Raw genomic sequence first — 14,656 nt, forward strand, 5'->3', positions numbered from 1 at the left:
TAGGCTTTGTCCATTTTACAAAAATAGCTCTTAATGAGATTTAATGCCTGTCTCTATTTTTACAGATGTTCCAGACAAAAATCAACCTGCATATTTTATACATAAGAACAGAACTCGCGACAAGTTGGAACATCCCCTCTGAGCTTGAGTCTTGTTTGAATGAGTGTAGAAGGTCACCTGGGTAAAACCTGCCTCTAACTTGTTAAAAATGTCTACGGTAACATCAAGTTTTCCCAACAATGATCCAGGAAAAGACAAAAAAATAAAAGACTTCACAACAGAAACTGTAATTCCTTACAATACAGATAAGGAATATCCGTTTAGGTAATTAAAAAATGCACCAATGTTTCCATGAACTATTAAGCATTCAAAATGGCTACTATAGAGTTATATAAGAAGGGAGCACCTACAGGTTGGATCTTTTCTGCTTAACTTAATTAGAAAGCTAGGAAACTATTTCTGAAGACAGAACACCACCAGCAACCTTATCTTGGCGAGGTTATCTTCATTACCTGGAAGTTCTGCAACCAGAGGCAAAACAAGGCGAGTATTTTACCCTCTAGAGAGGCAAGCAGGCTGCATTTTGAGACTCCTTATATTACAATTTCCCCCCACCCCAGACAAGATTTCCAAAGCAAATGCTGAACCTGTCTCAAGTTAAGATATCAATAAATAAAGTGGAGTGACAGGACTCCAATAGGATGTCCTGACTTATGCTACAGCAGAAAATAGTCTCTTCTTAAATCCGAGCATAAAGTGGTTTGAAATAATTTACACATGATCCATACCCTGTGACGTGTCACTTATTTTTGGTTCTTGTTCTCTCAGGCATTTAGGAGATTCATGTGGGATTCGGAGAGATTAACTATATCCACTCCCAGGAGTTCTGGATGTTGTCACAGGTATCCGAGTCTTGCCAATGAAATCTAAAACTGAGGTCTACAGCCGCACCATAATGCTTAATGAGGACAGTATGAGATTTTAATTAATTCATACTGATTCCTTGAGTGTTGCTGTATTTTAGTCTTGAGTGTGGAGGTCTAGATTTAGAGTTGAGTTTCAAGACAGACAGCAGCACTATATATTAGCACTTATTAGTCCAGTCTCACAGCAATTAGAAAAGACTCAAGTCACTCTTCAAGTTAGTTTGAGGACCAGAAGAATAGTGATGAAGTTTCACTATCCGCCTAATGCACGTGCTGCAGGCTCAGCAGAGGCAACTCGGGGTTCCCTGCGATTATCTGAAGGCAGCAAGTGAGGTTTGGGCACCCTTTAGTTCCGGGACTCCGAGGACGTCGGGCTGCGAACTGTTGACATCAGGTGGGACTTGTAGGTCTTGCTCAGGCCAGTCATCCAGAACTTGAGAAGCTTGACGTTGTCCTCCTCTGCAGCTCCCAGAATGCTCAGCAGTTTTTGGGTATCCTCCTTGGGTCTGCTGTCCACTTTAGTGAATTTAAAGAGGACCTTCACTTTACTGCGGAAACAAGAAACTCCCGTCACTATTACAACGGACTTGCATGCATCAAACAGGACACGAGCAGTAACTGTAGCCTCTCTCGGTACCTCCCGCAACTAAATGTTAATAAAAGCTTCAAACAATATCTCATGGAAACTATGCTCATGCTTTGAATGAATAAGGTGGGGGGGAAGTAGAGTACAAGAAAAAGGGGGATTAGTCAGGGGGGTTACTAGTTTTCAGTAGTAATATGCATAATTCCAGTCCTTTTCATTCTAGTGAAAAGTAGAACAATTAATTGTGACAACTGGGAATCTCCTTGGGAGACACATCCAGTGCCCATCTGGCCTTCGGGTACATTCACAAAATCGTCATGTTCCATGAATTATTTCACATGACTGTCTGGTCTTCCTTTATAGCTACTTGCACCTTTGAAATGCAGCGCCTGAAGCGCAATCGTGACATCTGTTTGGCATGTTACCTGCACGGGAATACAGCGCACATTGACAGGCATATATGTATTTGCATACTTAATCCTCATAATATATATAAGGCAGACAAGTATTGTCATGTAGGTAACCTACAACACATGAACTGAAGCATAAAGGTTAAGAACTGCTGAAAGCCAAGAAGAGTTAGGACTAACATAGAAGAACTCCAATATTCTTAGCTCCCAGCAGTAAAGCCGGCTACTCTCTCAAGACTACAGCAGAAGTTACCCGACTGTAAGTCTGCCCTGCTGTAACCATTGCAGGATTAGTGCCAGAGCTGTTTCTCTGACAGCAACGTAGTCGTACTTACTTCATCCACTCCTCCTTCAGGCAAACAAGGCACTGATCCACAACATCTACGGAAAGGTTCTGGTTGGTCAGGGCAGCTTCGATCTTGTTCAAGATTGTAGGGCCAACTACAGGATCAGAAAGAGGGGGGAAAAGGGGGAGAAAGAGGATACACAAGCTATGGGTTACCCACTTACACCTTTGCTAGTAATGTTAGCAAGGACTAGTCCATTTATTCTATGGCCTGGGCCTGAACACCTGCTGGAATTACCAACAAGAATACACATTTGTTCCACCTCTTATTCTGTTCAAGAGCACTAGCTTGCGCCCCTTTTTCACGTTGGTCTGGTGCATTAATGCAGCTTCATCAGTAGGCAGAAAGCTACACTATTAATAACAGCACAGCCAATTTCAACATAGAATTTGGCTTGATTAGTTCACAGATAACAATCTTCCTTGAGTCAGGAAGAAGCCTACTGTTCTACAAGGTCGAAAAATATACCCTCCAGTCACCTGCCTTGATTTCATTTCCATGGAAGAGAAGTTAAAGATCATGCCACTAGAAAGATGTTTGATCCAAGAAACAACATGGAATTTTGTGACGGATCCCAGGATATGCACACAGGTTCAGAGGCCTTCGTTTTTTTCAGACACAGTTTTAAACCGAAGCTGTTTAGATTTTGTTGTTGCTAGTCCCATATCAAAAGCTCATTAAAAAAATGTAAAGTTATAAAAAAATCTTCATGCTTTGTACCATATACATAGCATATATAAACAAATATAAACCCTCAATTTTAAAGTCTCCGCTTACTCTTGATTTAATATTCTTCTTGTTAAGGGCAGTTCCAGGACACCTAGTTAAAAAACAAACCAACAACCAACCCAAGGCATTCCTTTCCTGGACCACTTTTTGGAATTCCCTAGGAGACTATTTTCCCAGCAGTCCGTGGCCTATTAAGTTTGATGCTGTGGTGAAGAAAAGACCTTTCAGTGACTATTTTTGTCCAGAATCTTCTGGAAATGCCACTGGTTGGATGCAAAGTAGACTACTGTAATTATACATATGGGACCTCCAACAGCTGCTGGAGCACAGGAAGAACATCACACAGGGAGCAAGTCTCTGCTTTTCATTGCACCTGTATCTTCAGAGGACAGAGCAGGAAGGATTTGCCATCTGTCAAGTCTTTTGGGAATCAATGAGGCCAATTCACCTAAATTAAGACTTCCCAGAAAACACGAGACTGATGGACCTGACTCAGATCACATCTGGGTGCAAGTGTTCGAGTCCTTGAATAAAGTTAGCAAAAAATTAAAAAAGAAAAAAAGAAGGCCTGGGCATTTCTGTATCAGTCATACTTGTCTATCAAGTGGAACACGGGGGATGAGTAATGTCACGGGCCTTAAAAGCTAGACTTACTTAAAATAAACACACAAGTATTCCATGATAGAAAACGTTCATTGTGGGTTACAGAAGAATCATTTCCCTACAATTGCTACTGTACCCATGTTACAGAATTTGTTTCTCATTTCTGAAAATTAATAAGCAAAACGCTGATCAGGTAAAGCAAACCCTTTACGATTAAACAGACTGTGGTAAACCTCACCTCAAATAGCAGTACCCTGTTCTATACTGACCTGGCTTCTACTAAGACTTCCTTAAGGGCCAGTACTTGAACAGCTTAAAAAGCGAAAGTTAAAGGTGCTCTTTTAATCTCAATGATACAGGTTCTTTCTGCTTTCAAATCACCCACCTCGATCTGCTGCAACAGGGCTACCGCTGGTGACAACAAACTCGTACTTGTTGAGGGACTGCTCATCCTCAAACAGAGTTGGGTAGAGGCTGGAGCGGGTTGCAGTGCGAACTTCCACAAGGACTGCAAACTCTAGAGCAACAAGACCCCAAAAGAACATTAACTGTACCAGGCCAGATTCTAAAATCCAGCTACATACCCTGCTCCAAGAAAGCACAGCTCTGACCATTTACAATATTTTGCCTGGCATTAATCTTTCCCGAGCAGGAAGCAGGACTGTCAGCTATAGCGTGATCAGTGCTTAAAGCAGGTGTCACACCATTCAAATACTGAACAGGCAGGAGGATGGGGAAAAAAACCCTGAAGTGGTACAGGTTTTAGTTCATGCAGTGTTGTTAGACTATCTGCCAATACTTAATACAAATAAATAACAATAATCTTGTGCCCTTTAATATAAGATAATAGGGAAAGGAGAGGGTTCTGCAACAGGTTCTTACCAGATGATAGTATGTGAGATGGGATTTGGACATGTGGGCTAAGCCCTAGGAAGTTACACCGATACGCCTCTTCATACTGGTCGCTGTAGGGGATGATCCGCACACAACCAACAGGCAGCATGGTCTAAAGACGGAAGGAAACATGTCAAGAGGAACACTGGAGCTAAACCAGTAAAGTACAATTTTCCCCTGACTTCCAGGGCCAGCCAAGACTTGGAGCAGATGCTCCTGATCTGGGGGGATCAGAAGCATCTTACTCAGCTTGAAAGACTATGCAGTTGCTGAGGACAACCAAGACATGCAAAGACTGAGGTTTTTTGTTTGGTGGGTGTTTGTTTGGTTTTTTTGGTTCTTTTTTTTTTTTTTTTTTCTTTCCAAACCACATAATTTAGAACACACTCTCCACAAGACTGCACGTCAGAGACAGGTCATCATGAAGGCTGGACTACTAGAGAAGCAGATGTAAAAATACGTAGCCAGGAAACAAAGGAAAAAGTTTCTACCCGTAGCACGTCAAAAGCAGACTGGACAAGATCCATATCTCGAGCTTTCCAGATGACCTGGTTCCCCATCAGAACATGCCAAGCCAGCATGCGGAATGCTGATGCCCCAAGAACCTGAAAAAAAAAAAAAAAATATTCTGCATTGGTTATGAGAATTAGTGAAATGTCCAGTTTGCCCTGTCAAAAACATGACTACCACATAAGAAAATTGCTAGAAATGAAGAGCAGAAACAAACATGAAAATTTAGCAGGTCTTGCGCACAGAGAAAGAGCTCTAAAGCACAGCACCAAGATCAAATATTTCTTTGACAGGCATGGAAGGTGTCACACAAAATAATATTCGCCCCCATCTATGGTTTCAAGAGCAAACAACTGCGAAGTACCACTTTGCCAGCATGCCTAGCCAATAATCCAATTCAATATCAAGCACATTAAGAGAATCATAGAATAGTTTGGGTTGGAAGGGATCTTTAAAGGACATCTAGTCCAACCTCCCCTGCAATGAGCAAGGACATCTTCAACTAGAGCAGGTTCCTCCACATTTCGTTTCTCAGTTGGTCCAAATTCTTCAGTGCTCTGGCTAGCCAGAATCAATTAGCCCGCCTGGCCAAATCAGCAGTTTTGTTAAGATAGACACAGGCCCGTTCAGAAGGGGACTGAACAACTTCTATTAGATGATAAAAACTTTCAGGCATTTCTCTGCTCTGGGTTACGTTCACAAAAGTGATCCAGGCAGGAAAGGTGAAACAATATTCCAAGACAAGCCTCCAAAGGCACACACTTGCAATACAGTGGTGTGGTTCAACAGCTTCAAGCATTCTAAATTGGGAGACAGTAGAACAAAAGGAGGCTGAAGACATAAACCAGGTATTTGTCAGGAGTGTTCAGGAAAACAAGCTGGTGTGAAAGAGACTGCAGGTCAAATGCACAGAACCTTCCCCCTCCGTCAGGTAACTGGAAGCACTGGAGAAAAGCTAGACCTGTACAGAGCCACTGATTTTGTTTGTAAATTATTTTTTCCCCTCTGAAACACTTTTGTTTTAAGCAAATAATACTTGGCTTTGAAGATGCTGCATGACCTCTGTATTAAATTACTGTCACTGTTCTTGGGAAGAAGTAAAAGCGCAGAATTTGAGAGAAATCATATGATCCCATCCCACATGACCGATGGTCACTAGAGGCCCATGTGATCTCAGAGGAAGGAAGAGTCCTCAGAGACGCGTTACCAGCTGTGTAGGCACCATGTTCAACACAGAACCAGGAAAGAAGTGCAGACTGCAGGAAATAAATGCATCTTTTAAATAAACATTATCAGGAGAAAAGAGGTTATCAGCTTGTGAATTCAACATCAGAGTAACTGTACTCCTCTCTTACCTGCCTCATGTGCCTGAGAGAGCGAAAGACAGACAACCTTCTGTGAGCTACGTTCCAGCTGTTGCAGTCTGGCATCAGAGATGTTTCAGCTGAGCATTTAGATAGCTCTTGCCCTTCTACAACATCTGGCTGGGAAGAGGGCTTCTCTTCTTCCTCGGAACCATCCCAGCCTTCTGACTCTTCCTTCAGGTCTAGAAAAAAAAAAAAAAAAAAAAAAAAAAAAGGTAGAGCAGTCAAAAATTGCTGCTCTCGAGTCTAGGCATGGGAACTGCTTCAGAAGTGCCTACACACACTGCAGCCAACTGATGTGAGCTCAATGTGGGGAGACAGAGTTCAGAAGGCAGTAACTGAAAGTACTAATGTCACAGCGACCCCTAAGGTGTTAATGAAGATTCATAGTTCAGATATACCATAACCACTGAAGGGTCAAGAAGGAATTTTCATCTTCTACAGGACACAAAGTCTCATCTTTTGACCAGCTATGTGTTCTCTGTTCTTGCTTTAAAGGTCACGGCCAAAGCTTTGAGGCAGGTTTTGTAGATTCTAGTCTAAACGGATTCATAAAAATAATTCAACGCAAGAAAAAAATCACGGTCCATTAATTTTAAGAATTCTGTAGAAAAGGGAGCAAGAAGTCCATATATTATGACTGGAAATTCTCCTGGCTGTAGAGATTCATTGGGAGGGCCAAACCAGCCAGAGAGAACAGTAATCATGATGCAACAGTCCTACGCGAGTAACAAACACCACATGTGCATGCAGAGAGCCCACGAGGCCAAGGGCCTTGATTTCACATTCCTGTCAAGAGTCATCTCCATATGGGAGAGCACATCAGCTACTGCAGGACTACCACTAAGGTAAAGCTGATGAGAGATGGCTGCGCTTATGATGCTGCTGAAAGGACTCGGTCTTTTACCATCCAAAGCTTCTCAGAGGGTCTTCCAGCTCTACAAATTCCATCTCACCTGCAAGTTTCTCCATCTGAACGAGAGTGTCTTCTGTTGGTGCTCCCTCCAGAAGCTTCTCTGTGAGTCGGCTGCCACAAGCTTTCAAAAGCCTGGAGACATTGAAAGAAACAAAAGAAGCGTTCGTTAAGCCTGTTTGCCAGGGGCAAAAATCCAGTAAAAAACTTGGTGCCATGAGCTTAACAAAAAAATCCAACCACTAACCAATTTGTGTTTCCTTTCAACACATCTCTCCCTTCCTCAGTGTGGTAACTATCAATGCATCTTAGAACCACTGCCACTCAAAGTCACTGAAAGGCCTACCATTTTGCAATTACGTTGTGCAACACACTTATCCAAGTCACATGTCAGTGTTGCAACCCTCTCTGTGGCATCTTTCCAGGGAAGTTGGATAAGCAACCAGGCACTGGAGCAGCTGGACTCCCACAGACATACTACTGTGCCGAAGGGCTGCACCTCCCACGCTGCCTGTCACAATACACGGGCACTTCCAGGTGAACAACCACCACACTTCATGTGCGAGTCCCAGGTACAACAAGCTGGGGGTAGGAGCGTCTTTTCTTGCTTTCTTCCATACTTACTTTTATGCTGCAAAACCTTTCCACCTAGATGGACATGGTTTCCATTAGCTGCCACATGAGTAGGTTTACTTCACAGCAACAAGAAATTTTTTTGTCCTAAAGGCATCAGCAGACTGCTGTCTTTCTGTGCTTAGCTCCTTCCAATTCAAAGGCTACTTAGCGAAGTCTAACTTACTACCTCCAGAAAAAAATACCCAAACACTCAAATCACAATTCCACCCTTTCAGAATATGGCAATAATCTCTTCTTAAAGGATCCGTAGAAGCTAGAAACACAGGTGGCATTACCAAGCAAAGGAAGTGTGCAAACATGCCCACAGGTTTTCATCGTTGGTCAGTGACGTTAAGGAGCGGGCTGCATTGCCATTCCGCTGGTGCAGGAAGGGAGTGAAGGCCGTGTTCATCCGCTGGGCGCGCTGAGGGCACCCGTACTGCTCTGCTTCAAACACCTGCACCACAGAAGAAGGGCATTATAAGAGACTGAAAAAGGATAAAATGCTTACATAAAGCTGGGCCAATAAAACTCCAAGAAAAATACCAAGTGAAAAGGGTGCATCACATGCAATCATCCAAAACACATTGTAAATTATGGGAAAAGAGAGGGAAAGGACGTCTTATTTTTAGACTGACTAAAATTATCATTAAGACTTGTGCTCCAAAACCATTGTCCTTCACAACATCAGTTACTTAAACTTCCAACAGAGCTACTGTCTAGCAGCTAGGTCTATGAAAAGTGTTACGACTGGCTTAAAATGCGAGAGGCACCCTGTTCCTTCTCTCCCACACCCCCAGATACGCACCATCCTCTTGTCCCTTGTGTCAGCCTTAATGACCACCCTGGCAGCAATGAGCTGGATCAGGTTTTTGACTCAGCTGTAAATCAACTATCATAATGTTTTACTAACGTTGACTCAAATGGACTCTGGGCACTGATGTACCTTAAGTGCTTTGCCCTGAAGCTCATCGATGATGCCTCTGATTTTTCCCAACAAGAAAGGCCAGGAGTTGATGAGGTAAATCCGATCCATCATGATAGTGATGATGCTGTACCAGCGCTGGAAACCTCGAGCCAGGCTGTCTTTGATGAAGAAGGTGTGGCTGAACACAAAACCATGCTGTTCATCTCCAAAAAAAATAGGGCCTTCACGTCCTGGGCAGACCTGAAGGGGAGGGACACATACACCAAAGTAGTTAAGCACATCACACAGCTGAAACAGTAATAAACTGAACAAAGCTTCCTGCTCTTTCACACACACCTGGTGAATAAAACAAGCCTTTTCTAGGTTACTATCCAAAACATGTGGGCAAACAGACCTCCAGAGGTATCCTACAAACCTTTGATTTAACTGTGTTTTAAGAATTCAGCTCTATTCGGCTACAGTACTGTTGAGAATTCGCAAGGGATTTTGGTGATCCTGACACACAAATGCTCATTAATCTGTAAGGTTCTACCGTCCCTTCTATGAGATGATGAACGTTAATGGTTTACAAAGATCAAATATTTCTTGGTACTAAACAACAGAATCCAATGTTTTTACAAAAACAGTTTATCTTACAAAGCAAAACAATAAACACATAAAAGCAAAAACAAGAAAGGGAAATTTCTGGTCTCGCAAGGTGAGAGGAAGGAATGCTCAATGGTATCAAAGGTCAACCTTAAAAATTCCCACCATTCCTTGAATGAACAAACTTCTATGTCTGTCTTTCCACCTCCATCCCCTCCTTCTTTCTAGCTGCACAGAGCAGTCAGGATCAGCAAAGCACTATCTTGGATTGGAAACAACGCCGAAGGCCATAACCAGGTTTTCTCCCTGTACTCCAAGGTAGTTACCTCGCAGCTCAGACTGCGAACGCAGGCCTGGCGCACGATGCTGAACAGCTGGGGGTGGTTTGGATGTTGGTGACTGACGTACTTGATTGAAGTTTCTTTGTCGTGGCTGACATATCCAGGATGTCCTCCTGCAAGAGAGCGGCAACCCTGAAGACAGAAGAGCAAATCCAGCCATAAATGAGCATGCAGTTACCTAAGCTTTACAAAGGCCTCTGCATTTTCCTTTCAAAATGTGAGGATGCATTATTTACCCATACAGATAAGAACACAAATACTTAGAAGACAAGAAATATGAGTCAGGGTCAGGATTTGAACCCAGCTCCTCACATAGGACTCTGTGCAATATACTTCATATGCTCTTATGCTCATTATCCACTATTAAATTTGACTGTGAGCTTGCTGCTGGCTCTATAAGTGGTAAAATTCAGTTAACAGAAGCTGTGAAACCAACTGGCCTAACAAAACTGCCCATAACCTAAAGGACAGTAAAAACCAAATACCTCAGAACAAGTACTAATAGCAGACAAGAACAACTGAGAACATACATTTTCACTATTGTTTTAATTGCTTTTGCAATTTTTTTTTTGTTTCCTAATCAATACTGCTCTTAAAATTACTTAAAATGAATAACTGACCAGACCTAACCTAATAAAGTAAATGCTCTTCAAGGATGAGGAAAGCATTTCTCAGCCACAAGAGAATCACAGATCACAGGGCTTAAAGACACTGTGCTGTCAAGGTCTATATGCTCAACAGCAGCTCCTTCATCCTCTGTTTACAGATCATTACAGTTTATGAAGACTTGGAGATGGTACTGTCAGTCCCATACAAAATGAGTGCAGTTCACTTTTTTTTACCTCTCTTAAACAATACGATTTGCATTAAAGAACCCAAGAGCCCTTTAGTTAAGCCAAGTGTCACCGATATCCACACACGGATATTCACACTTGCCTCACACATGTCTGACTTCTTTGGCCCTGGGCTGCTGGAGTCAGCGCTGGCACCTTCTGCTGGGCTGTGTGAGCGGATCCGACTGCTCATCTGAATGCCACCTTCTTCCTCCTCCGCCTGCTCATTCTGCCCAGAGATGTCCCCGCTGCTTGCGCCTTGTGGAAGCGGTGAATGTAGAACCTCAGTGCAAAAGAGGGTGCGAGGACCATGGAGCTCACAAAAATGGCAGAGGGCAACAATAGCATTCATAGTGAGAGCTCAGCACATGCGTTAGGCCTCCTGAAGGGAAAAAGCACACAATATCAGCACAACGGACATTAAAGCATCTCTGAGGCCTGAGCAGTGCAAGTCCTGCTCTGTATCCCTCCAGGAGCTCAACCTAAGGGACCAGCACACCTGCACCACAGGGTGACCCGAACAAGGGCCAACCCTTCGTGCCCTGATAGGATGGGACTACCGCAGACCGACCCCCCCCGTGTCCGGGTCCCCGACTCTCAGCCGGGACACCTCAGACCCCACAGGGGGGAACATGACCGGACCGGACCCCCCGTGCCCGGATACCTCCGGTCCTACACGGACAGACCAGATCTCCGTGCCCGGACAGCTCGGGCCCTGCTGGAGCCTCCCCGCGCCCGGAGGCCTCAGGTCTTAACGCGTCGGGACTAGCCCGGCTCAGCGCCCCCGGACCCGAGCGCCTCGGGCCCAGCCACGCCTCAGGCCCTACCCCTCCGGGCCGCGGCCTCCCGGCTCCGACACCGGCCCGGCCCGGCCCAGGCTCCCCGGGCCCGGCCCCCCGCGCCCCGTCCCGCTCACCGTCGCTCCGGGCTCCCCCGCCCCGGCCCGTCCCGTGTCAGCGGGCGCCTGACACAGCCTGACCCACCGGCCCGTACCATCCCTACCGGCAGCCGGGGTGAGGGGAGAGGGTCAGACAGCTTCCCGACTGCCCACCCGCCACCGCAACGGAGCGGCGGAACGAGGCAGAAGGAAGCGGGAGAGGGGGAGGAGGCTGTTCGTACCGCGGTACCGAGCCGGTTCTTCCCGCCGCTCTGCCGTGGGTCCCCCCCCGGGTGCAGCAGTGACTCGTCCCACGGCCGCCCCGTCCACAGGGGTTGGACGGAGCCATTACCTCAGAACGGGAGGGGGGAGATGAGAAGCTCCGGACAACGCCTCTTTCCTTCCATCGCCATCCCCTACCCCGCTGTCGCTCCGCAGAGATTACACAATTGTGTCTGACAGTCGGCAGCCAAGATGGGGCGAGCGGCCGCCTGCGAGCCCGCGGGCGCTGTAGCCGAAGCGGGCCGCGCTCCCCCCGCGGTGTGGTACGGGCCGTACGGCGGCCCCCGGGAGGGGACGGGGCGGGGCGGCCCGTGCGCACGCGCCGTGCGCGGGCGGGGCGCCGTGAGGGGAAGCGGCGCCCGGCGGGGACGGGGCTGGCGGCGGCCGGGGCAGGAGAGGCCTCGCCGTCGGCTCCCTTTGTGCCTCCCGTGTCCCCAGCGCAGGCGGCGCCCGGCTTCTCCCGTGAAGACGGTCAGTAGAAGCACTGGCAACACCCATCGGGTGTTGTAACGCCTTAAACTAATTAGAGCATAAGAGGGGCTCCATGAAGTGTATTATCTTTCCCCACACCATTTACAAAGCGGTTACCTCAAGATGTTTACACGGGTAAAGCCCAGGTTAGAACTCTGAAGTACTCGAGTTAAACAAGCGTGTTCCAGTCTCTTCAATACACATCCTCTGTCCATTAGAGTACTCCAGCATCTCTTTGGGGTATCAAGTTTTATTAGGGGATCATTTATCTCTAGAAAACTTATGATGGAAAAATATACCCAATTCCCCGTGAACTATTAATCTTTTCAGACTTCAAAATAATAAAAGTACTGGATTCCTCCTTCCCCTTTACCTTGGAGTTGACCCCTAGGGAGTTTTAAATACCCCAGTCGGAACAAAAGCAGTAAGCCTTCCACAAGATAACGGCACGGATCACTTGGTAAATAAATCATTCAAATAAAACTTGTACTTAAAATCCCAAGAAAGAGCAGCTATCACTGATACTGGTACAATATATATCTCTGGATCCAAGCAGCCACACATGGACTAAGAATTACACCTCTAAGGAAAACGATTCGGGGATGGTCAGTGAGACAGATGATGACTGTAACACGAAGATCAGATATGAACAGAAATGTTTGATCCAAAATCCATCTAATCCTGGAGCCCATCTCAGACAAGGGCCAGTAGCAGCACTTTCCGAGGGAGACACGTGATTTGCACAAAAAGAACTACTATTTCTACTGGAGAGAGTTCAGGAGAGCTCAGAAAAGCCACCAGCAGAGCTTGAAGAACCCCCGAGCAGAGGCCACTGCCACCCGCAGCAGACAACTAGCAGCTTACCACCAGTCGGCCAGAATCACACGTCCTGAGAAGCCACAAGAACAAAAGACACCCCCCTACCCACTCCCCCCCCCCAAAAAAAAACAACTAAGGAAAAGCCAAATACAAAAGACCTACTATCTCATTTAAGACAAACTAAGAAGAACGACTCGTTTGTTATCTTTATTTTCCAATAGTACATTTAAACAACTTCTCAGGGCTAACCTCCTCAGCCAGTTTGGCCATGCAGAAAACATTTCCTAGATTATACAGATCGCCTACGACAACACATACAACGGGTGGCGGTGGTGCTGTAGAACAGAGAAAGGAAGTTGTATGGAAGGAGGCGGCTGGAGTTAGGCAAGAGCGGTGCTACAGGAGTGTTTGCAGAGGTGGCTAACGGGGGCTCCTCGGTGGCACAAAACCAGGAGAGGTGGTTGAACACAAACAGCTTCTAACTATGTCTTCTTCAAACCGTTTCATTACCTGCTAAGCATAACTGGAGACCCCTCCTGTGGCTAAGAAGTGTAGCTGCAAGTCTAGTGCTACCCTTGGAACTGCATTTTAGACCTTGGCTAATTCAGATGCATGAAAATAGGAGTTAGAGATCAAAGCATGCAGTCGGTATTTCGTGAACACATCTTGTGGCCATGCTTGACGGGAAGAACAAGCCACAGGACCTCTGAGACTCTTTAAGTTCAGAGGAGCATAGCACACAGTGTTCTCATAATTGATCAAAAGTCCTTCCCTGCAATAAATACAAATTAAAACCAGAAAGCTCAAGTGTGCTCAAAGCGTCTCAGCTGACCACAGCCCATGCAGTTATAGTTCCAAGACTTGAAGGAGCTACTTCATTAAAAATCTGACTTAATTTCAACAGTATCTCAAGACATGCAGACGCCAGACCGTATGTGTTTATCAAACTTATTACTTAAAAGCCCTTCCCCGAAGCACTTTTGGTGAATGCTTTATCTCTACTGATTCTACAGGTGGGACCCGACTTTGAATTTTCAACAGCAATCGGAGTTGAACAGCACAACTATCCACGTGAGAAAGGAACCTTAGCAGTTCTCTAACCTTAAAAGCATTTGCCCTCTTAAAAATCAGATTAAGAGCAAGCGTAATATATCATTTGAAACTATTACATAGCTATTTCTACCATTCTTTTGATGTGAGCATGGATTTATTTTATCTACTTTAGGCAAAAAAGATAACATAGCTGCTGTTTGCCAGCTGCATGTATTAGTTTGTTGCCAATTCCACAGGCAGAAAGCCATCCTGCAGCTCTCAGCCGGTAAATCCACGCTCACTAAGAGGAACTAGGTGGTAGAAAAGCTCAGCCACTGCGAAGTGGAGGTTTATGGTTCTTCTCCAACTTCATGAAAGCATCCTGTATACATTCTCCCCCCCCTGCAAGTAAGCCCTTGGCAACGAGCGGCAAGCCATCCACATTTTTGGCTCAGTGGCAGGCCGGGGTTAGTCGTTTGCAGTCCTTTCTATGACTGCCACGCACTGCTGTAAACACTTCGACAACTCAGCCTTGTGCTTGAGCCCACCGCATTACTAATACACTAATTTAACACTCCCACAGTACCAGAG

At 45.5% G+C, this 14,656-nt stretch overlaps 1 protein-coding gene across 3 annotated transcripts; it reads right to left on the minus strand.

Annotated features, from left to right (window-relative positions):
• Window positions 1-5: 5 nt before the first annotated feature.
• Window positions 6-12,029, minus strand: FLCN (folliculin). 3 transcript variants are annotated; one of them, XM_054210720.1, is made up of 12 exons: window positions 11,814-12,029; window positions 10,688-10,966; window positions 9,737-9,883; window positions 8,844-9,065; window positions 8,194-8,354; window positions 7,326-7,417; window positions 6,361-6,551; window positions 4,987-5,100; window positions 4,484-4,607; window positions 3,987-4,118; window positions 2,258-2,363; window positions 6-1,474 (listed from the first exon to the last, which is right to left on the minus strand). In XM_054210720.1, exons 2-12 carry the CDS (start codon window positions 10,934-10,936, stop codon window positions 1,273-1,275), a joined length of 1,740 nt encoding a protein of 579 aa, XP_054066695.1. In that variant the 5' UTR covers window positions 10,937-10,966; window positions 11,814-12,029; the 3' UTR covers window positions 6-1,272. The 3 variants fall into 3 exon arrangements, with proteins under 3 accessions (XP_054066695.1, XP_054066694.1, XP_054066696.1); XM_054210719.1 differs by having other exon boundaries at window positions 11,704-12,029; XM_054210721.1 differs by lacking the exon at window positions 11,814-12,029 and adding an exon at window positions 11,501-11,570.
• Between the last annotated feature and the right edge of the window lie 2,627 nt (window positions 12,030-14,656).

This window comes from Rissa tridactyla, chromosome 8 (genome assembly GCF_028500815.1).
Source record: "Rissa tridactyla isolate bRisTri1 chromosome 8, bRisTri1.patW.cur.20221130, whole genome shotgun sequence".
Classification (NCBI taxonomy): Eukaryota; Metazoa; Chordata; class Aves; order Charadriiformes; family Laridae; genus Rissa; species Rissa tridactyla.